General features: G+C 38.1%; 1 protein-coding gene across 1 annotated transcript in view; it reads left to right on the forward strand.

Annotated features, from left to right (window-relative positions):
- Window positions 1–1,795: 1,795 nt before the first annotated feature.
- LOC138132766 (uncharacterized) overlaps window positions 1,796–25,129 on the forward strand; it is a 61,167-nt gene continuing 37,833 nt past the window's right edge. The window contains exon 1 of the mRNA XM_069050393.1: window positions 1,796–2,215. Within this exon, the coding sequence (XP_068906494.1) occupies window positions 2,084–2,215 (132 nt within the window). The 5' untranslated portion in view covers window positions 1,796–2,083. The remainder of the gene's footprint in view (window positions 2,216–25,129) is intronic.

Genomic DNA, 25,129 nt, shown 5'->3' on the forward strand with positions numbered 1-25,129 from the left:
AAATGATGATGCAACAGATAAAGTTTTGTGACTGCAAAAATTTTAATTTCTACAAGTGCGACACACTGTATATTTATTTACTAAAATTTAAATCATATTAATTTTATTTTATTATGTATCCATTTTAAAGGATGAAATCCTGGGTTGAGAAGGCGTTGGAAACCGCCAATTGTTGTGCTTTTTTAAAGCGTATATTAATTGGAGCATTTTGACAGGTAACCTAAAATTTAGAGCCAAAAATCTTTCTTTTTTTTCTTTCTTTGCAATGTTTTACGTTAAAAATAGAATAACTTAACGATTTCTATTCTCGAAGCAAATATCTAAAGACACCCTTTGCTGAAAACAAACATGTTCAATTATGTCCCCATTAAACATAAACACATGTCATTCGTGTCTAACGGCGGGAAATTCAAACTTTACACTGTTCTAAACGGTTTAATTTTTCCATCGCTACTCAGCCCAGGATTTCATTTGAACGCGCAATATTATTTATAGGTATTTATATTACATATTACTTGTTAGGTTCAAAAGTACAGTGGATTTTGGTTTATTGCGACACCGGATAATTACGATCTTTCGTACTTTTGAGACATGTTGAAGCTTAATTTAGACATTTCATTCCCAAGACGTCGCGTCGTAAAAATCTTCTTAGTTTGTAGCAATTGTCACGACTTTGCTTTCTCAATTCAACACCTCTAATAATCAAAAGTTGAGCAAGTATAAATAAAATAATCTATTTGCCTGATTAAATTTGGCAGTAAACATTTATTTTTGTTATCTAATAGGTGTACATACTTGATAAAAATTGTCTGAGGTTTATTTCTCTTAGTCTCTAGTTATTATAAAATTAATCCGATACGAATAAAAAAGAATTTGATATAATTTATCCCACTTTTGAACCCTCTTGCCTTGCGTAATTTAGTTTCTAAAATCTGTCAATGGTGTTAAACAAGTGTAAACAAAATTTAATATTCACCAAAAGAATAACAACTAAAAATCCGGAATATTTTTACAGTGGAAAAACATGAGACAGTTTTATTTTTAAAATCGTCAATCATCAATACATTGTTCTAGATCTAGACGGTAACGAGAATACTTTTCCGTTAATGGCTGCAAATGTGTCGCCCATTATCTGTCACTTAATTAACTTATTTTTAATATGTTCTCAAGTTGTTTAGACAGTGGGCGGGTTTATTTTCTTTAACAGCTCTCTATTCTACCATTTAATTCTTTAATATCTTGTATTTGAGGTCTTTCCACATCACGGAACGCTCTGCATTAGGGAAGATTGTGCTTCTTTCAAGGAAAGCATTTAACTTCGATAAAATTATTGCTGACGAAATAAACGAACATTCTTCGTGGTCCAGTGTTCCATGACCAAAAGAAATACAAATTAAACTCCTGCCAATCTATTCGAATTTTTATTCGCCACCTGTTATCTTATTACCAACATTTCCAACGTTATTTCCGAAAAACTTGTCGTTTATCTCCAGATCTTGTGATCTTTTTTGTAGTAATTTTTTGCGTTAGAACGAGCCACAAATCGAGGTCCTTGAATTTTGTAAGGCCGTTTGTAGAATCTGGCGACGTTTCGACCAATTAATCCGTGAAGAACGTCGTCTTTCATTTTCTTGGAGCCCACGCTGATCTGCAAATACTGTCGAGTAGAGGGTGGGGTATTGTGAGCCGGGCGAAATCAACCCCTTTGCAACAACCCCTGAGAGAAGAGCAAGGACCGTTCTTGCCCGAACGCAAGCCGACTTCCCACTCAACCGGAGTTGGATAGAGCGCTAGTGTAGTTCCGATTTACATTCAGTTCAGTTCAGTTTGGGTGGTGGAGATGGTCGCATGAGAGTCGCGTTCCACTCTTTCTGTAACCGCGCGAACAACCTAAACACGAAGTGCTGAAGATACTCGGTAACCAGCCGAAACGCGAGCCGCGTCCAGTTTAAGTGCTCGTTTAATTTCGATTCTGTATGATTTCCGCAGTGTTTGATTTTTTTGTGAATGTGTTTGTATTGAGTGCGACGGATTTCGTTTGATTTCTGAATTTGTGTTGATTTTTTGATTGCGACATCGAGAAATGGCGCTGTTCTGGCGATCGGTCACAACCCTGGCCACGATCACGTCGTGCATGGCGATTTTTATTGGCGGAGAGCAGGATGTAGGAAGTCCCCTAAGGGTCGCACAATGCAGAGCTACTTGTCTTGAAAGGGTAAGCTGCCATATTTGTATTCCAGACTTTTATTGTCTCGCCCCTGCAAGACCACAAGCGAGTCCCACACGCGTGGAAAATGTTTTCCGCAAGTGGTGGTGAGACAAAGAAAGCGATTTTTTCGTAATAAAGTGCACCTGCTCTCCCGATATGATTCAGCAACATCGATGCCAACAGTCACGAAGTGCACAAGATCTCGGCGGTCGCGATCAAAAGACAGATAGTAAAGCTCGACAAAAACTCCGGTGATAGCGAGACCGCCGCGTCCCGGAGCACCGCGAGCTCTCGTGTCAAGGGGTTACGACACGACTCCGGTTCTAATCCCGATCCGAAAACTCGCACCATCAATATTAATAAGGCAATTTTCGGGAGTCGTTAATCATTTCGCCGCAAAACGATGCAATTTAAAATGCTGCAATACGCGGCAATTTTTGCACTATTTGCATTGCAACGCGTGTCATGCAACAATCGCATAAATTACACAGATTACGTCCAACGGACGTCACACGATTTGATCGACGATTCGTCCCCGAATTATTCGAATATCTGCCAACATGCAAACGACCCTCTCCGAATTGAAAAAGCGAACCTCACAAAAACCACTGACCCAACTTTACATTTTATGTGTGATCCTCGCCATCCACCGACGAGAATCTGATCGAAAGTTGCCTCTTGGTCGGGTTGGATCAATCCGCAGACACAAATCTGGGTAAAATCAATCGGTAGATGCGATCCCAGATCGCGATAACGCTAACTTCGGCACGAACCAGGCCCGGATTGTGCCCTATAAAAATCATGTTGTGTCATAGGATACGTTCGACTCCGGGCAATGTCAAGAACTCACCGGAGTTTGGAATTTTCGACAGACCAACACAAATTCGATCAGTACTTTCGTTTTGTACCTGTCAATTATTTATAAAAAGTACCCGTCAAGCCCTCGTTCGGCAAAGAAATTATACCGCATGAGAGCTGTCAAAACAAGGTTTTCAGTAAATATCTCCGTATCCATTGGTCTTAGGACTGAAACGCTTAGTATCAAAAACATAGATTAGGAAAATTGCTACATAAAAGTTCCTATGCTGTTTTTGTACAAGCGAGCATTTTCACGCATTGCAACTTAGTACATTTCACCTTGGATATAGTCCAGTGATTATGTTCAAAAACGCACTGAAGAAAAGAATTTTCTCCAAGCTAGTAGAAATTTTGTATGTACGTTCATTTAGTAGTTATAAATAATATGTCAAAAGTAATTGTCAATCCCTCGTCTCGGAAAAAAATTACACCGCACAAGAACTGTTAAAAAAAGTTTTTGACAAATATCTCTTAACCCTCGATTTTAGGTTATGTATTATCAAATAGCTATATAGATTAGCAAAATTGTTACATAAAAGATCCTGTACTTTTTTTCGTACAAGCAACATTACTGCTTATTTGTTTGAACCTATTCAAAAAACCACTGAAGTTAGGAATTTTCTGTCAACTAGCTAAAACTTTGTGTATAAAATGCATTCACGTTGTTTAGGCATATTATTAAGAGGCCGTGGAAATTTTGTACCTATTTAATTTGGTAGTAAAGCTGTCTGTTGAACTAGGTTATGTTTTTCTCAGTTTGAGGTTATAAATATCGCCAATATCTAGTGCATTGTTGCCAGTTTTACTAGTTTGCAATAGCAGAATACTCGGAGATCGCGGGAAATTCAGCAACATGTTATATTCATTTTGATAGGTCCGCATGTCAGGCACTTTAGTGACGGAAATCAAACAGTGTGTCCAACGTTAAAAAAATAAACCATGGCCTTCCATTATGCCAAAACAACGTGAGCGGTGTTTATAAAGTATTCATGAATCCATCGTTCTGTCAACTCTCAAAATATGTTTTTGGTCCTACGACTCAATTCAGCAGTTTTTGTCAAATATCCGCATTAGAAAATTTGCAAGAAATGATCTTCGGTACTGTTTTCTTGCTTTGTCAATCGTTTTTCTTTATTAGGGCCTAGATTATTGAAAAACCACTTTGGACACGTGTTCGCTGTTTTCCGCACGGCGTATTGCTGGGTACTTTTGATGTTTACAGCCACCGAATGAAAATATGAGTGTTACAGCTTCGGTTGCAATCGGGGTGGCGCGAGCTTTTTGAGGGTGGTGCGTGGCCGATGCGCTCGCCGCCAATTAAAATGATAAATTGCCTATTTGTAGTAAACGTCCGTGAGATGCTATCGGAATGCGTCGTCTGTGTAGAAAGTTATTAATTTTTTTGTAGGCAATCTAGGAATCCTGATGCGTATTTTGTATGTGAGTTTTTCTCGCGGGTAATATAAAATTGGATACAGTTTTTGTTGTGTAGTTCCGTCGAAATTGACTTAATCGGTGGGTTCCTAATCGGTTTGCCTCGAGCAAATTGAGCCGACAGCAATTTAGACAGACAGTTCAGGTAAAAGTTTCCAGTAAGCTACACAACCTTCATTAGAGAACAAACCACTTTGTCTCGTCGAGAAATTTCTTCGACTACACATAATACACAAGCGTTTTTCTCATTAGCAGTGCGTGCGAGCAAAGTGCTTTTGATTGATCTTTGTATTCCGTGCACAGAAATGCACTGGGGGTTGCCCCCTCGGTCGAGGGGATTTAAATTTGAATATATATTGACGATGACTCGTCGGTTTCCCATTAGCCTGTGAATGCCGGACTGTCGGAATAAATTCGAAAATATTTCGGCACGCCTCTGCCCTATGACTTGCTTTTAACAATTTTCCATAATTGTTTGCCCCCAAATCTTCTTCGCTCCACTCATTTCCATTTCGATTTTGAGAAAACACGCGATTCAGCCGATTCCCCTGTCAAATTACCACCAAATTGATTTATAACACAACGCAGAGATCGTCCCATTTGCAAATCAATCGCTCCTAATTAAGACGAATCTATGATATTAACAGACGTGTCAAAATTGTGAAAATTGATTATCGAAAATTTGAGATAATCAAACCGTCGAGAACCACCAATTTCTGCCTGCACCGTAATTAAATTACCATATTTTTTGCAACACGATATCGATGGTTATGGATTTTGTTGAAACTATAATTATACTTTGTTTCTTGTGTGCGCGGTTGGAAATTCGTGCAGTCCCATTGCACTCATAAAGTCCGGGGCCAGAAACCGGCCATTAAAATTGCGCCGGCAATGAGGGCCAATTTAGTTAATAATTCATTATTGCCGACCCCTCATTCACAATAATTGCACTTAAATATGACACAAATTAAAATCGAGCGGGGTCATTATTTTTCGAGCCAGGTAAGACCCAAGCTCGGCTCGGGTAAAGCTCAGGTCACCGGATTAGAAAATAAAGAGTGATGCGCAACGGCCCCAGATTTTATCTCGCTCGTGATTGAAAAATGGGCCGGGCTGATACGAAAAATTCAGGTATATTGAGACGTCCCCGGTATCGATAATCCCCATCTTCGGAAAGCCCCACGTAAAAATCTTCAGGAGGATAACGCGCCAACAGAGGGAATTAACCCTGCAGATGGAACGTAAATTGAGGGAAACGAAAATTACATCGAAAAAATGAAAATTGTTTTCGTATTAGAGTCTCGTTTCAATTTTGTTTTTTTATGTTGTGATGACACGTAAATGGCATTCCATCTCCCGTAATAATCACATTCAAGATGTATTTGGGAGGAGGATACCTAATGGAAAAAAGCGAACAAACTTCCAATTGTGAGGGCGATTGCCGTAACTACTTCGCTCCAATTCGGTCTAATGAGCGGAACAGTCTGTATGAAACGTTTAAATCTGAGGTTTTTCGGATTCATTCTGAATTTGGATGATTGCGTTTCGGAGTTCGTGGAGCTGCGATACAACGAAACGGACATTTGGGGACCATGAACCCGTCCCACCTCCAAAGTCTCTCTTGCGATTCATTACGATCAGAATCGATCACCATACAAGGAAGTTGGCACAACTTTTTGGACAGCAAAGTTGCACCACAGTCAGTGGTGCAAAGCGATCCTGTTTTTGTCTCAGCAACAGATCTGGTTATTTCATTTGCAAAACACAAGATGAGTGCCCCGAACTTTCTTAGAGCAAACTCATTCAAAAACTTTATAGCCGTAGCCAGTATAAAATTATATTAAGCAACTCACATTGTCCTCAGGTCCTCATGAAGCAACGTCATATTTTCTCATAATATTTTCAATATCTATTTTTATCGGTACATTCTCTACTTGGTGCTGTCTAAAAGCTTTCTGATTTGATCAGATTTCATAGACTCTCTAAACCAACCAACCTTCTCCTAGTAGCAGAATGGTTCTGGAAGTTTTTTTGCAAGATTGGTACTGTGAAACAACCGCTGGTTGTCATTTGTAATTGGTTTTACCTACCTCAGAAGTAGCGATACACCCAATCAGGTACTGTCCAGATCCATCTGTTACAAGTTTCTTTGCATTCAAAATTTTTCTTTCTATAAACAGAAGAGAAATTTTGATCTGAACAGCATTCCTACATCTGAAAAAATGATCATGAGATAGTTCTACCAGAATGGTGCAAATGATCTATGAGTAAGATGTGATCTTCTAGATCTTCTTTAGACGCTTCTGCTTTCTGCTTAAATTAAAATTTTCATAAGTTGTTTAGAAGAATTCATCAAAAGAATGATTGAAACGTGTGAGGAAACTTGCTAGATGTGATCTTCTAGATCTCCTTTCAATTCAATTCGCTGATGCGGACTCAGCCAGAGACGATGACGTAATTTGGACGATTTACAGATCATTTCGTAGCCAAATCATGCAAAATTCGACGGAATCGACACAGAAAAAAGAATTCGTTACGAATTTCCCGAATTTGAACGGGCCTGGAACGCATCTTTGAATGACAGCAACGTCAAAATTGCACCACTGCCAACCTAACAAAAATTATTGTTCCAGACGTCGCACAAATTGTCATTCGTGTTGACGTTTACGTAAACTGTAAACAAATTCAATTTAGATCGCATTAAACGTTTCGAGTGGAAAACGGAAAAAGTTGTTGCCTTTCCTTTTCTGCTTAAATTACATTTTCAACAATTGTTTAGAAAAGTTCATCACAAGAATGATTGGAGCGTTTGAGGAGGTTTGTAAGATGTGATCTTCTAGATCTTCTTTAGATATGTATCTTCATGTTTTGTCTAAATTCAACGTTTCAAAATTTATTGGAAGAGTTCTCCTGGGTAATAATCGAAAGGTGTGAGAAGACTTGTTTGGTGATGGTCCTGGAGAGTGGTGCCCGGTGTGGCACATAGCGATAAACAGTAAATAATTGTTGTTGTTGTTAGCTGTTAAGTGAAAGAATAATTTGGGTCCCATGGAGTCGGCTGATTAAAAATTACCAAATGAGCAACGATTCGGATAAGTGCGGCCATATTGTTACTAGGGAGCTAATTGGCCAATTTGGTATTCTGGTCTGTAGACATTCGGTCGCGTTGTTAGCAATGAAAAGCCTAAACATTTAATTAGTACAAGTTGGTGTTGATTATGTAAAATGTTTAATTACGCCGTTATTTCCGAACGCGTTGTGTTTAACGCACGGTACGATAAGTGGCGTTAATAAAATCACAATTATCGTTTTCTTTTGTTGGTTCTAATGATTGACAGTTAATTTCGGTATGTAAATGAAGTCGTTAGAGTGTAACCGAACGATAGAAGTGCGATTGCGGAGTCGTCGAAACTCCGAGAAGAAGAGTGGTGTGACGGTTGACGAGGTGGGCCAACAATAAATTTTCGTCTTTTGGTGCGCCTCCTGTAATGATTTGAAACGGGCGAAATCCGGCAATAAATAGGGAATTCAATCATCAAGTTATAACTTAATCCGCGATTGTATCCAAAGCCGACCGGTAATCCGTTCGAATTTATTGACTTTTGAAATTTAAATACTGGTACGGCGATTTTGAATTTTTTATGGGGCTACTTGCAGAATTGTATATTAGTTGATAGGAGGAACGGAACGCGTTTGAAAATACTGATTTAATACAGCTGTAAACCAGAATTACAGCAAAAACGCCGTATGAGATACGGCCGTTTTATGAAAATGTATTGAAGAGTATTAAATTATTATTACGAATGCGGTCGTATATAAGGGACGGGCTCATTAAAATTTGATATGGAGGGACGTGGCGAGCTGGCTTGTTGCGTACAAAAAGGAAAAGTCTTCATTAATTAAACATTTGTCTCTAGAATTATAAATTAAAATGATAGACCAGCGTGTGTGCTTGTTTTTCAGAGCCCCCGGACAGACTGTAAAAATCTGACAAACTAGTTATGCGTTAACATGTCCGTATTTAAGGCGAAAACCGTCTCGCTTTCTGTATTTATTAACTGCGCCGCCACCGAGAAATTTTTTTCCAGTCGGCGAAACGCTCAATTCCTATGCTAATCCGGCGACTTATTGGAGTAAAACGGCCGCAACTTTTATTATTTATAAACTTTGTCATTCCTCCAGAATGATGTTTATTGCGTGACTGTCGTCCCCGTTTTTAATAAAAGGAGGGGGGCGCGGGAGCCTACCCTCCAAGGACTTCAGTTACGAGGGGAATTTACAATGAATCCGAAATTAATTTAGTAGAAGAGTGAACGTTTAAGTGCTGCGACGTCGTCTATACCGAAAATAATCTTATGAAGTAAACTAGATTTGCAATTTAAACAGAACAATAAAGAAACAACGGGCGCGACAGCAAGACCATATGACTAACGCGCCAGAAAATTTCAATTTCTCAAACAGATTTACACGTTTTCAAACAAACTTCATAATTGTAATTAAATCGCTGGCTGTGTGCAATTTCGCATACATGTTTACAGTCTGAAGAATATTCGACTTTGCACGCTCTTCCACTCTGCAAGAGTTGGAACTCGCGCAAAATGCTGTTTTGCGTTTGTTGCCTGCGAGATTTCTCGACTAAAACGGCTTTATTAGCTACGTGCACCAAGACTGCAATTACATTTTTACATGTCATATAATAAGAGCGTGTTCATTTCCGCTCTCGGGTTTCGTCGACCACTTACAAGAGCTTCCCGTCAAAATATGCCAATTAAAATTGTACCGAGAGGCGCATAAAACAAACGAAGAAAAGGTTAGGTCTGTGCGTCAACATCTATTTAGCAAAACCTTGATCTATTTTTGCACTTGTTTCTTTGATTTTTCATATTTTTTCTACATATTTGTATTAGATAGTAGTAAAGAGCGTTCAAAAGAATTCAACAGATGTCAAACGTCATTTATTTTGCGAAAAAGCTTAAACAGCGGATCTATTAATAAAGCATGTATATAATTAAATAGCACAAGAAAGTTATTTATAGACTAGCTAAATATAGTAGACAACTACTGACAATAGAATTTTTTGTTAGGTAAAGAGCGTTGAACAAATAAAAAGTGGTGTTGTGCTTGCGTTTGTTTTCACTATAGGTATATGATTCAAGTAGAATGAAATACGATCAAAGTGAAATTATGCTTCTGAAGGAAATGTCAAAGTACCAATTAAAAAGCCTGTGTAAAAAAAAGAAAAACTACGGGCTGCTTAACTCTAAATTTTTGAACGCTCGTTATTTTAACATTCTCAATTATTGTTCGTTTCGTAGTAGGTGTCAACTACGTACACCACACACACAGTTTACTTTGTACTTTTAAGTAGAAGTAGTAAGGTGTTTCTATTATAGATGTTGGATTTTCTCATGGGCTGTGAGTAATCTCTGCGCAAATGACGCAAATAGGCGCTACAAACCGACCGGAAAACATCGTCATTTGTTAGTGTCGTCTCTCTCTCGTCTCTCTCTTCGCCTTCGCGCAGATATTTCCAAGGTCACAGCCCATGAGAGAATCCAACACCTCTACCACAATTTTTCTGTTGTCTTTTAAATCTCTTCTCTATCTTTGTAGCTGCATTTCCTTTTGTTCTCTATTTTTTGTTGCCTTGAAAATATTTTTGTTCTTCCTGCTGTTCTGTTTTCTACCTATCTATACATAGCTTACCATTTTCCTTTCATGCATTGATTTATTGTTTTTTTTATCGAATTTGGTGTTGATGACCTTCATGTCATATCCTTTCTTGCATTGTTTCACAGTTTCATTTTTTTTCATCTTTCACATTCCCATGCAGCAAAATTACCTAATCATTTAATTATTAAGTCATTAACTCTCTAATTCCATTTGTTTCTGCATTTTTTTTTTGTATAAGTTGTTGATTTTTCTTTGTAGCATATTATGATTGTTACATTCTCTTCATTCCTCTTAAAGATTCTTTTTTATATTGTCTCGAAAAATATAATAAAACCAAATTTTCTGTTCCTATTTGTGTTGAGTTGTTGTGCTAAAAAAATGTTACCCAAGTCAGAAATAGTTGGAGAAAAGTGGGAACACTATAATATTTTTGGATTTATTTATCTTTTTTCAAGAATTATGACAAGAGTACACTGTTGAGTGATACCTTGGAGGTAGTCCTCTTCATCGTACGCATCAGTACCAACAGATGGCGCTACCTAGGAATAATGTAGGCCACAAATTCACCATGATTTAAAGCCACTCGACAAAGATTGTAATTTTTTTCTAAACGCGACAAGTACTGCGTTGAAATTGCATAAGATACTTAATGTCAAGAAAAATACCAACAAAGCAAAATAGTACAGAAACCGTTAGATAATGATGAATTGTTTTGATTATAATTTTATTAGCGCAAGCGGTGTACCAGGTTTAGACGATAAAGCCCCAACAGGTACAAATCTAAAATTCAGATTTCATGATAATAATGACCCGGAGCGGTTCAATGCCATTGAAAGTTGCTATTTCACAACTGCATTATGTCGGACTGCATAAAACCGTCCCTGCAGCAAATTTGCATAGACCAAAGTCGAATTTTGAAGCCCCGCCACCAGGACAGCGTCATCGCGCGGTGTCCATGGAGCTGGTGAGGCGCGCTTTTATTTGGGATACTTTTTGTTGTCTGGCCTAGATCAGGTAGTACTCGTCGGGCTGATTTTTCCCATTACGGCCGTGTAATCGTATCGGCTGCGGTCGTCACACAAAAACTAAATTGCTAAATTACTAAGCAATATTTTCTCGGAGCCCATCGGCTAATTTGATTACCTCACTCTAATTATTTTATAATTGAAACGGGATCGGCGCAAGTACTCTTCATTATAAGGATTGGGACGTACCGCAGTCACATTTCTGGAATTTTATTAATTTCGGGAGCGACGGATCGCTATGCGATGAGCGCACAGATAAAACCCACCGACCACCCGCCTGGCCTCCGAATTGCGCACAGACAGCGTTGCCAACCCCAATAAATAAGAAAACGAAATTCCACTACGGAGATACACAACGAAACACAAAGAACTTGCTTCCGAACCAGGATTCGGTTTTTGGAGGCACGTACAACGCTCAAATCCACATTAGGTACACGGAATCGGTGCTGCAGACTCAGAAATGCAAATTGCTGGAAGTGGTGTGGCCGTTGGCGTTAAATGCATAATATAAATCTGCGTTACATGAAGGGTGGCGTACGGGGATGCATAAATTGCAAAGCTGGGTGATTGTCAGTGCAACCCTTAATATCCACAACGCCTGGAAACTCGCCCAGCCTGTTGAGCACTACAGGGTTTAGTGATTATTTTTGTTAAGTTGGTATGATAGCGACTGAGAACGACTCACATGTATGAAAATGTTTTCCTTTAGCTCGTAATAATCTGTTCTATTAATTCCTGTTTATAAAGTATACGAGAACGCTGTAGTCGTTGAGACAGATGGCTTCTTTATCGAAGTTGGTGGAAAAAACTTAGCCGATAACTGAACTGAAGAAAAGTGGTTTGGTTACATAACACGAAAACTAAAAGTTCCAAAATAAATATTTAGACGTTTTAGAACAATAATCCTGTTATTGAGAAGACCGTATAAATGTATAATTAGATAAAAAGAAACAGTTTTGCAAAAATGTTGCTGTTTTAATGGGATTTTAAAAAGGAATTCGTTGTAAAAAAATTAGCTACAAATTATAATTGTAAAAGTAATTTAATTAGTACAGTGCCATTAATTAACTGTCACACAAAAATGTGCACTGCCAATTTAATCTAAATTGACTCTAATGTGTTTTAAATACAATGAAGCGTTAGTTTTGTCGTGAGGATAATTGTAAGAATTCGAGAAGTAATTTTTTTCTGTCGACACCGGATGTCTGGTGAAATAATAGTTTTCTTTACATTTTTAGTGTCTGCAGCTTTTCATCATAAATCGATCTAAACGGTTTCATACAGGTGGATGGCACAATTCTAAATATAGGTAAAGAATTGATTTTGTGTAGATCGACAAAACAAGCCGCTTACCACCGGCTTGAGCCAGACTCGAATGCATTTTATTGTAAAATTGTCGCATAAAACCTACACTTTTCCATTTTTGGTGGTTGGATAAAATCCGTCCAAAATAAGCTTCTTTTGGAATAATACAAAGTAAAAATAAGATTATTTTCGCTAAAATGACACTTGTCAGCCGATATTAATTTTATTTTGGGCCAAATAACGTCTAGCGTGAAACTATGAGGCTCAATTTATTTTCTTAGTACGACACAACTGATTTTTTAATTTTTGCCATTTTACAGTAAACACATAAAATGAAAGATAAATTATTCAGTTATTGGCAATATTTTACGAAGTAACGGTAAACACTTTAGACTTGATTAAAAAAAATGTTGTCATGCAACTTACTTTATTTTTTGAATTAACACGCAAAGATGCGTGCGAGTTGCGAATTTAATGGTGGAGTCGGTTGTTTTAAAAAAATTGGATGAACTCTGGTTTACCATAAACGTTCACTCTCCTAATCTCCATCAAGAATAATAAGGCACAGTTCCTAATGTAGATAATAAAAAAGCAAAAGTATGTTATTGCTTATTGCACATTTATTATAATGTACCTACAATGCAATAACTTGTCCCAAAATTCTTTTCTTTTTGACAAATCACATTAAATACTCAAGTTACATTTTTATATCTTACTCTTTGAATCTCTAGAAATTTCCAATTTTCAGTTCTTCAACGAATTTGCAATCTTAATTAGCGTTCTTGGGTTTTTAATAAGTGAATATGTATGTAACGAGCGTTCAAAATTTTTTGTTGTCAAGCAGTCCGTAGTTTCGTCAAGTAGTGTGCTTTGATGATGATAATTTTATTGCAAATTTAGCTATCAATTTAAAGTATCATATAGCCCAAGAAAACCAAGAAAACTCTCATTGTTTGGATCTCAAATAACAGTTTTTTTGCAAAAGAAATGATTCAATAATGATTTGTTCGCTGAATAAATGACATTTTTTGACTTGTACGGTTGGAAACACTGTACCAAACATTCTCGAATTTTCTCCTTTAAACTTTGCACAAATCTGAAATGACCATACAGTAACATTTTCAGTTTTATTTGATAAGGGTCATTCGTTTTAAAACAAGGTTTTTTTTTTAAATTAGTGATAAAAATTATTGCATCAGTTTCTCTTTCGTCATTACTATGTTTTTTGCTCGTGCAGTTTTGTTCAAAACGAACGCAAGACATAAGGCATTCATAAAGCTATTTGTAAACGTAAGGATACATAAAAAGAGTGTTTACAATGGACGTAAACAATATTGTAAACCGTGCAAGAGCTGAATATTGTTGATAGTGTCAAATGCGCAACATGTAATCGTAATCCTACTATTTTAATTGTTGTTGGTGTTATTTGTTGTTACTCACGGTTCACTCAATTTGTAAATACTAATTATAACAATCGCGTACAGCAAAACAGGTCTGTCACCGGTGTTGCCAACGTAGATTCAAACAACACCAACCGACTGAATAAAAACCCACTGAGTAGAAAATTACTAGATAAGTTGAATCCATTTCAACTCGACGGACTGCTTAGGTTCGACCGTAATTTTGACGTACGAGATGCACAAACCTAAGATGTGGGTTCATCGTGAACAACAACGTTGCTAGTTGTTCAGTTCAACTTGGATTAACTTTGTCTTAATCGTGAACAGGCTTTTGTAGATTTTTTTGTGCACATTGTCTAGTGCATGTGTGTTTGTACAGAGATTTTGTGTTGAAAGGAGAGTTGGTGAGAGTGGGTTTATGCAGCGAGAAGTTGTCGGTTCGGCAACATCGCCTGCGCCGTGTCCGTGTCTCGGTGCCGACGAATTCCCGACCCATGTGTGGTCCGTCGCACGCACCAGCCTCATTAACCTCCTCTTGTCCTTCGCACCGTCCGCAGGAACTCCCATCAATCGCAAGAGACGATTCGTTGTTCCTCCTCGGCCTTCAACTCTCGATACTGCACCGGCAAACGGGCTTCGTCATGGTGGAAGAAAAAAGTCGTGGGTTTGGCGATTTGATTTTTTTCCGGTGCGGCGCCTGTCGGTTGTCATTCCGCGACGTAACGTATCCACGTAAAGAGGACGTTATTCATCATATTTAGGACGCAGTAATGGTGCTTCAGGTCGAGTAGATGGTGCCGTAAGATAAGAGCGAGAGCACGTCCTTCCTGAAAGGTTCGACCGTCAGCGGCCGGCATTACCACACCCAGGCCGAATCATTTAAACCAACAGAACCGAATACATCATAAATCTAATTAACCCCGCGAACAAAATAACCTGTCAGATCTCGGTAATAAATAATACTCATCACCGCCAAAACACCTGGTCTAAAACAAACTAGTGCACAAAGCGGCGCACACAGACGGGAACGAATAACGAAGCTTCGCAGGAATCAATCAAACCAATCGAGCCATTAATACGTTGGCGGGTCCGAGCTTTTGGTCTTGTTGGCGGCCATCCCCGGCCCTCGGAGCCAAGAAGCGAGTCCTGACGAAACAATGCCATCACACACGCTCACATGCAATCAGTATTATTCTTCTCCCCATTTACATTGAATGCTATACATCTTCTCGGAACACGAACGCAACAGCGAAAATTCGCAACACATAAATCTCGGCCGCGATGCTAAATAAACTGTATTTTATTGGGGCCTTCATGAATATGAATCCGACTCTAACAGGCGATTGAAATTTTATTTGCTAAATAACAGGGCCAAGTGCCTTTGTCCCAAAAACAATGGCCGAATGGCGGACGCGTACACACGAGCTTAAAACGAATTAACAGAACAATCCCGACGAAATCGCCGCCCAACCTAGGTACAATGGAAGGTGCCGACGAATCTGGCGCCGTTTTTGTCATTATGTTCGGGCCACGGACGATACTCCCAAATAGATCATCGGAAATTGTTTGTTTTGACGACGACCGCAAGTTTCGGGGTCCAAACGATGCCGAAAAAATAACAGCCGCTAATTCCCGGAAGAATACGAACTAAGAGACGGTTGATTGATGAAAAAATTTGAAAGTTAATGTACAAAAGCTCCAACTGGAACTTACTTCTTTAGGGTTTCCGACCGAGTGAAAAGAAACTCCAAATAAAAACAATATAATATTTATCAATCAAGGCTTTACCTTCATAATTCACAATGTCACTTGTACCGGGTGTCCCATCACTTGTGTCCCGTAGGAAAATGACTTTAAAACTAAATTATATTTATATGAAGGTATTATAGATGCATAAATACTGTTCACCGCCACAAAAATTGGGTATTACTTTTTTGTTAAAATTAATTACCTAGGTACAGCAAGCAAAAAACTATCACTTTAAAAATTAAATTTTGTTCGATGCAGTTCAAATTTAGTATACGTTATGAAATAGTTATAGAGAAATAAAATCCGTAATTAGAATTTAATTAAAATGTTTTGATGTAAAGATATTTGGTTAATTTAATTTGGGTCCTTCTACTTTATAAAAATTTATGGAAGACAAAGTTAAGTTTGTGGGTATTTTTCTTGTCCGCAATTTATGGTACGAAGACCATTCAAGAGGGTTCCAGCGGTACCTGCCTGTGTTACGGCGTTAAACACACTGCACCCCTCATAAATCTTCGTCTGCAATAAATTTTCATAAAGTAGAACGGCCCAAATTAATTTAACCAGATATCTTTACATCAAAACATTTTAATTAAATTCTAATCACGGATTTTATTGCTCTACCATTTTTTCAAAACGTATACTAAATTTGAACTGCATTGAACAAAATTTAATTTTTAAAGTGATAGTTTTTTGCCTGCTGTACCTAGGTAATTAATTTTAACAAAAAAGTAATACCCAATTTTTGTGGCGGTGAACAGTATTTATGCATCCATAATACCTTCATATAAATATAATTTAGTTTTAAAGTCATTTTCCTACGGGACACAAGTGATGGGACACCCGGTACTATGCATTTATACTTTCATAGTGCAGTTTCAAATGTCATTAATTCGTAGAACTTCATGAGTTGCATCTTTTGAAGTACTCAATTCAATTTAAGATGTAAACCCAGCCCACTGTGACCTCGCGAACAGGACCAATTTTCGATACTTTACTTTTCCTTGAAGATATCCCCAGAAGGCGTAACACGTTGTTCAGAATATCCAACTTTAACCCCTTTTACTGAGTTTCAACGCCAAATTCGCATTTTGTTTTTTTAGTTCATTGTTTCAATATCATTTGTGTTTTACTCTTTCTTTTATTTTTGGTTGTTGTGTTATTTGGTTTGGTTATTCACATCTGAAAATTAAAACTTACACTGCGAGTGGACTTGAAGACTTTTCTCTCAAAAATAAAAATGGGATTTTGTGTTGAAACTCGGTACGTGAGATCAAGATTGGATTCCGAAGAACTTTTTTTAATAACTTCTTGGCGGCTGTGTTAACAAATTACAGTTGAGATCAGTACCTAAAAAGGTGCACCTCATGAAGTTCTATGATTGTACAAAACTTTAAATGTATACCTACTTCTAAAAGTAACAAAAGTATCAATAGTCACTCGTACAAAATAAGTGCAAAATTATGCATATTTTCAAAACAGTTGAACCGATTATTGACATCAAAATCAATCTATGTATCTTATGTCCGCACCGCAAAGGAAAATTCTAATCGGGGCATTTTTGCAAAAGCTCCCGTGAAAGAACTACAAAGGTGTCTTTAAAAGAACGTATATCAAGAATCCTGTGGGATTGTGCGGCTCTTTAATTTTGTGTCGCGCCGTTAAAGCTGTCAAATCAGATGACATCTGTCAAATGTAAAATTATTAAATCTTAGCGTCAGTTGTGTGTTCGACGTCTTAGTTGTTTTGCTTCTGATTTTCTTCAGTTTACCTTACAACAGTCTTTATTAAAAGCCTGTCATTAATAAACCTCTTAAACCTTTGTTTTCTATTTGGTACCACAATGTGCTACAGAACGGCAAAAATCCAATAAATTCAAATTCCACAGGACTCTTGATATATACCTACGTTCTTTTATAGACACTTTGTAGAAGTTATCAAGAACAAATAGCGTAAATTTCTAAAACCACTGATCGATTAGCACGAAAATCAATAAACTTGAAGTCTCTACTAAGACAAATGTTTTGCGTTAAGAAAAATTCAAATCGATCCATTTTTGCAGAAGTTATCGTGAACGAAAAAGTGCACAAAATTGTGTAGGTATATGTATTTCCAAAACTACTGATCCCGTCGAAACTTTTTCCAAAAAGAAAAATTCAAATTAGTCGATCTTTACAAAAAATATCGTGATCACAAGAAAATTTCACGGGTAGACAGACACGCACAGCTTTGTACACACTGTATACATAGACAGTACAATCACAATTTAATCTCGAACACGATTTTTTCAACCATATCATCACGCTTCCATCTCCTTACGGAACATGTACCTAAAATAAAGAAGAAAACATTATTTGTGGAAAAAATGTCAGTAGTGATGGGGGATAGAAATGAAAAGATGGCTGGAAATGAATTACACCACTGAGGAATGAAATTAGAAATAAATAAAGCTAACTGCGTCAGAAATTCGTACATATAAGTAAAGATTTGAAAATACTCTTTCTTTGCATTCTCATCTCTGAATAAGGAATTTCAGACCTGATGTAAAAAAGCTCAGCAAGTTTGTCTGTCATTATGGAAGGAGGGACAAAAAGTATAGTAATTGTTTCACGTTTAATGTTGACTTTTTAATTAGTTCTCATGATTCTGGTTGGACTTGGAGAAACTGAATACATCGCATCTTGGAAGTATGTAGTAGTATTTTTTCAGTAAGGGCCATCCATCTACCTAAATAATATCTCTATCGTATAGCTAACTAAATTTACTAAACAGACAAAAATTATGCAAAATTTGACATATCCAACAATTTGTGTCGCCACTGGTATTAACGTCCAAGTCAGTGGCGGGCATCGTCCATTGTCGCTTTGTTATCCCTCAAAACCGTGCCCGATTCCACTTTCGTAACCCGTGCAAAAGTTAAAACGTGCGATTCGACAGGACAATTTGGTTTTAGATTCTGCCATTCGATCGTCCGCGTCAAGATCATCCTCCGCCTTGCGAGTGTGTGTCGCAGCGCCACTGGGATATACGCGTAACCCAGTGGCGTGTAGTGTTCATTGTTTATCATTTGAAAGGCGTCCCAGGTTGTCGCGACCGTGCGATATTTCACGGCATTCTCGGCAGTCTTATCGTATCGTTAACTCTAACGATCTCTTTTTCCGAGTCATTTGCGCGGAGCCATTCTTGGTGGAAGTGCGTGCGTCGAGAGCGCGCCGGTAGGTGCTTTCCTAATGCGTTTTGTGTGTCGTGTCGGTACCGTCGGCGGCGTACATACACGCTTATACATATTTACCCCTGGGGCCGGCGGACCGCGCTAACAAACGCTACCTGTCGCTCGCGGACCGTAATTTACGACTATCGAGTCCGGATCTGTCATTACCTCCGCCTATCGTCCATCACCGGCGGGTGCTCTACCACCATTCAGTTGTCCACGCGGCCATATCTCGAATCGGACGGCCACATTGTGCTAAATAATCTTGCCCCTCGCCTCCTTCCACGCACACAGAATTGACATTCCGGCTCCGGGCCGAATTTACGACCGGAGGCACCATCTTTTCAGATCCGAGTATTATCAGTTTTCGGCTAATGAAGGAGCTGTCGTCGCGGCTCGGCTTTCGTCCTACCGATTTTTTTTATCTCGACGACTCAACAATCCGGAGATAAGGCGCTTATCGCGCTTTTAAGAGCGCCATAACAGTAAAAGCGTCATTAGAAGTCGGTGGCACTTTTGATTGTTGCGTTTAACAGTTTCTGGATACTTTGAAGAAACCGTGCGCGAACTTGCACTAGTTTATGGGGCCATAAAAGAGTGGGCCGGATCGAGCACCGGTTGAGAACTAGCACGCAGACCGTTGCCATACGGTGGCCATAAACCAAGATCGTCACCGCCTCGTCTTGGGTGTATCTTAATTGGCAAGACGAATCAAACGACTTCGCGCGAGCCCACCTGATGCCTTCCCATTGTTAATAGAACTTTATGAGCTCTACACTCTCTCTACAATCAGACTACAAATTGGGGTCGGCACTTTGTCACTTTTTCTCATGACGAAGGATCATGTTTCGAACAATTTCGATTTGGCAAATTAGAACGTCACCCTTTCGATGTCTGAATTATTCCTTGTCAAATTTTTTTCGCTGCTGAAACCGAAACCGACACCGCTATCTTCGCAATTCTCCTTTCATCCCACCCGCACCGCCACTGTTACGCCTCTTTGCACAACATTTGTTTGCACACACGATAGCAACTACAATGAGGGACGGCATTCCTCACATAACTATCATAATCTTAACAAAATGCTACGTCTATGATGAATTCTAAAAGAACTTTCGAGCTAAACTTACTGCACAATAGACAATTTCTTAAATACATTTGAGATTTTACTATCCACATCTTCATATACGCTACTGCACTATATGATTTGAAAACGCTTTTGCGGTTAGAACAGTTATACAATGTACACCGCAAAAGTACGTTTTAGATATAACTTTTAAAGTTCTAAACTGGTGAAATGTGGGTGAAGAACCTCCACAAGCCTTGTCTTTTGGCAGATCGAGTCTAATTCCTGTTTTATCGGTGTTAATTAAAATCACGAATCATCTATTAAGAAATACATTATTTGCTTGTTTGACTAATATGTAATTAAATATACTAACTTCATCAGAATATTTCTTTAGTTACCAGTGTAGTCAACATTCTAGTGTGACACAATTATTTTTTGTTGGCCTGTTTGTGTCTAAAAACTGCCAAAAAGCACGAACAAGAGCGTGGTGTCTAGAAGATTCCTGTCATGTTCCTGCGTGTTTCTTCATACTTGCTTGTACTCCTTTGCGTTTGTTTGTGGTATCTGGACGTATTTTTACGTCGGCCCTGCTCTTTCGTGATCGCTTATGCTCGTTCGTGCTTGTTCGTCATGTCCGGCAGAATATCAGCGAGTTTTGTCTGCGGTTCGCTACTGTTCCCCATAAAATAATTGTCACTTGAAATTCATCTCCTTCTAAATATTGAAAGTTCAACGGACCTGTTGTATTTGTGTTTCTTCTGCGTTTAAAATTGTTTTACTGTGTCGTGTAGGAGTACTACGGAAGGTTTTTGTCCGTCATGCTTTGACTTTGAACTTGTAGCACTTTTAGCGTTTCATTCCCCTTCACTTTCTACCCGAGAAGAATGAAAACATTTTGAAATCGTGGTGTACAGTTCCCTTTCTCTGCTGCATCCGCGTTGATTAATAGCATCGGTGAAGACGAAGGAATAACGTCATTCGCTAGTCCGTCGTAGTTGGAGCAAGTCCGGGCTCCGGACCCGGAATAGATGATAACGGTTCGCCCTCAGAAACAGATGTAGAGGTTCTAAATGTGCAAAAGGGGTCATGATTGTTTCCTCTGTAATTGGGGCAAGAGCAGGATGATTGTATGGGATCTTTTACCGCGTCATGAATTTTTATGGAAACGACATCGTGCCATTGCGGATCCGACCGTGTTCGGTTTTTTCCTAGTGAATCTGCATCGAGTTGAACTCGGGGCCGGACCGTTACGGCTTGGCTTTTTGCTCGTCTGTTCGCGATTCGACAATGCTTGTGTTTATTCAAAGAGTCGGACGTAAATCGTTGCGGTTAGTCCGCGTTAAATATGTACTTCAATCAGAACACACGGAGTCGTGGTACCGTTCCGCAATTCTATTCCTCCACGTACACACACATAATTGCATCGTTCTTCGCGTCGTTACGCTTTGCCGCACCGACCCCAAAACTAATAACGAATTCACCCGGTTTGATGGAAATTTTTGCGCTCCCGAGTTTCCACTTTAATTGGTGGAAGCCGCCATCAAACGTTCCCTCTCTTCGACCTCTTTCGTCCAAATCTCAAAAACATTTCATTATTTTCTATTTTTCACCACGTTATACAATTTGTCCAGATCATCGTCGAATATAAACTGTACCTACTGTTGTGGGGTCGGTGCAGATAACTGAGTGTGTAAACGCTGCACACATTAGACCCATGAGTATATGTATATTTATACAGGGTTATTATAAATGATTGTCCCATCGCAGTTGGCGTTGAAAATCCACACAAATTTTGGATGTGCCGCAACCTCGCAACGTTAGACAAACTAGTAGACAGATTTCCACCACCGCCAGTATCGGCCACTTATCGGCGATACTAGTCTCACTCATGTTATGAGGTTTGCGGCACATTCAATTACGTCACCAACGGCAACTGTGTTGGGACAATCATTTATAATAATCCTGTGCCGTGTACACATGAAACCCATGAGTATTTACACGGTTTTTGCCTGTTTGGTGTAAATCCATTAAGCGCAACAACGCAACACTTATAAACAATTTTTTTACACATGGGATTACCGATCCAGTAAACATGTTTATTGTTTATTGTCGATACTTGAGTTAATGGAATTAATTTTATGAGTGGCTTGATTCAGTTGAATTGCTTTAAAGATTGTTAAATTTGTTCATTTTTCATGTTTGTCTTAATTTTTCTTTTTCACAATGCAGCTGCTGACCATCACTTTCCATTTTCAAAGATTGCAGCACGAGACGACCGAAAAATATTTTCAACTAAAGTGAGTGTCGTCTAAAGGAGTGTAAAATGTATTTCACTGCACTAAAAGATTTGCGGAAATTATCTGAATTTGTAGACGTAGCATTAGAAAGGTTCTTAAGTCATACAATCTCGAATCAAAGCGGCCAAGTAAAAGTGTTGTCTAGTTTCAAAGCGTTGACAGCTCTGTTCTTATCCAATTTCTGTATTTAAAGAAGGTTGATTTGTAACAGGAAAGGTAATTGTCAGTACCTCACCAGCAGCTAGCCGCATTAATTGACTCAATTGCAGAATAGATGTAAAAGTTAAAAACGCACAATTGGCTACTTTGAGAATAAATTGCTCTTGCTTTGCTACTTACTCAGTCGTGACTTTAAGTTACAAATATAATAAAAGTGTTCCGTTCTAGTTTGTGTTTGATTAATGAACAAATAGTACATTAATCTGAAGCCTTTCTGCTCTTCATACCGTTACTAATGAAGAAGACTAAATACTAATCGTTTTCTTATGCAGCAACAACAGCATTGAATTAATTTTCGCACCGGCTAGGAATATCTACTTTGTTTTATTATAACCACCACACAAACAGTAGAAATGTTCAATTTCTAATTGGATTTTTTTTTCTTTGGAACAGCTCTTCGGACTGCACTACAAAATGTTTATTCTAGTTTGTGTGGGATTGATGAATAAGTGATAAGTTAGTGTGAAGCACTTCCTCTCTTGATTCAATCACCAGCGAAGGTCAATATGGTGGGACAGTTTTATAATAATCCCAACACCCTTTGAGAAATAAAAACTTCAAATCATCTTTCTGTCCCAAAATGTTTTCTCCTTTGTTGTTTCATTCTTGCTGGAGCTTTTGCCACAACTCGCTCGCGTCCTTTTTATCCCATCCAGGTCATCCCATCATGTTTCAATAAGTGTAAGATCTGGAGATTATGTGACTATTTTTATAACCAAACCATTTTAAATCTCTTGTGTAAACGAAATCAAAGCTTGGATTAACTGTTTTCTTGGAAAATTAATCTGGACGTCTGGTACGAGATGATCCAAATTCGAAAACAATTACTTTGAAAGAAATTCGTAATTTTTTTAAATTTATCTCAGATTGATCAATAAATAATATGTTCGATTCTGTTTTCAAATATAATGTTTGTGTAGTTTAACGGATATTTGAGAGGCTTATTTGCAAAAAAGCGAATCCATAGATAGCCTGAAATTTATCCTTTCTGTCATTCGCATATTTTAAAACCATTTGAACGGACACTTTTACAACCACGGAGAACAAATTTTTATTTGAAACACTGTTTTGTCATTAATTCTAAAAGATTACTTGAAATCTTAAACTAATTTTTCTTTTTTGGTTAGCAAATTCAACCGAAATTACAACTCCAGAGTGTGTCAAACCTCTAAAACTGAAAATCATAATCAGAAGAATATTTATTTAAAACACAGTTATACCTAATTAAATGTAGTCGCAGAAACTCTCAAACATACAAGCGTTGTTTGATTGTGAATGTCACAAATTTAGATGAATGAACTGCTGTACTTTAGGATGTTTTGTAGACACGGCATTGCATGTTTTTCCATTATTACTCAGCCCCTTTCTGAAGTGGTGAATGGTTTGTGTGTTAAAACTCAAGTTAAAGTAATACTCTAACTATTAGTGAAAATCTCATAAAAATTTGTTCAGTAATTCTTTAGTTACAAACGGATAAGTGATACATACAGACATACAAAGTCTGCTTTTTGTTATATGTAAAGATGTAGCAAATCTAGTTAACTAAGTTAATTTCAGTTTAACGATCACAGAACTGTCTAATTCTGCGTAGAAGAGATTCATGTAAAAATTATGTGTTCTGAAAATAAAATTTATTTCATAAATCGCAGTTTCAGTAACAGACATTCCTAAAATTCCCAAATTTCCATCTTGCCATAGTTTGTTACTTGATGGACGCTAATAGGATGACGAAAGTTGTTCTAAAAACTTATGTAGTGTTTTTTTTTTAGTTAAAACATTCATTCAGAGAAAGAAATAGTTTCACTCTTGTTGCAAAGAAAACTTCTTATTAAATTGCCAGCTATTCCTAAATTGTTACTGCAGCACAGCCAAGATTTTTCCTTAAGGTATCTGTTGAAAGAGATAATTAAGCAAAAGACATTTTCTGCATACTTTAACTAAACAGGTTGATCCTCTTGACAATATAGCCTCCAACTTTAGAATCTGAATAGAGAACAGTGCAAGCAATTTTCTGATATCCGAATTCCTGCAGATTTTCTCCCTTTCATAGCTTCAGGTTTACACCCTTTTGTGAAGATCCGACTCACTTGATTGCTTACACGAAAAGTGATCGCCTAAGATATCAAAGTAAGTAACGCGTTTTGCTACATCTCGCTGCAAGTCTTCTGTAGGTATCAGTTAAAAAGTTGCACTACGTGGAACGAGATATTGAAATGTCAGAGTGTGGTCAACGAAACATGAGTTTTTAGCAGTTGCATTATTACGTTTCAAGTGAAGCCATCTTCAGATGGATGGGTTAATTTGTAGAGGAGTGAGTCGCGCAAAGCAGCTCAAGTCGCTGAACACATAAACAAATGAATCCATCGGCGTCGAACAAAGCCGGCTCGAATTCTCGTTACTCGTCTTAAGTTAAACAATTGTGACGTCGCAGGTACATTATACACCCGTTGATTGGATTTATATTGCTCCATCCGATTTAATACGTCACTCTTGCTGCTCTTGCTTAATTTACACGTAAGAATGTCGCTGCACAATCGCGCGTAATTACCTGGGTCTAACCGTGATACGTTTCTGCATGCCTCATACGTAATTGCTCCTCCGGATAAAATACCCAAAGTGAATGCATTTAAATTCGACGGTACAACCACCGTCACGAACCAGCGACTTCGTATCCCTCTTA

The sequence above is a fragment of the Tenebrio molitor genome, chromosome 6, assembly GCF_963966145.1.
Source record: "Tenebrio molitor chromosome 6, icTenMoli1.1, whole genome shotgun sequence".
Classification (NCBI taxonomy): domain Eukaryota; kingdom Metazoa; phylum Arthropoda; class Insecta; order Coleoptera; family Tenebrionidae; genus Tenebrio; species Tenebrio molitor.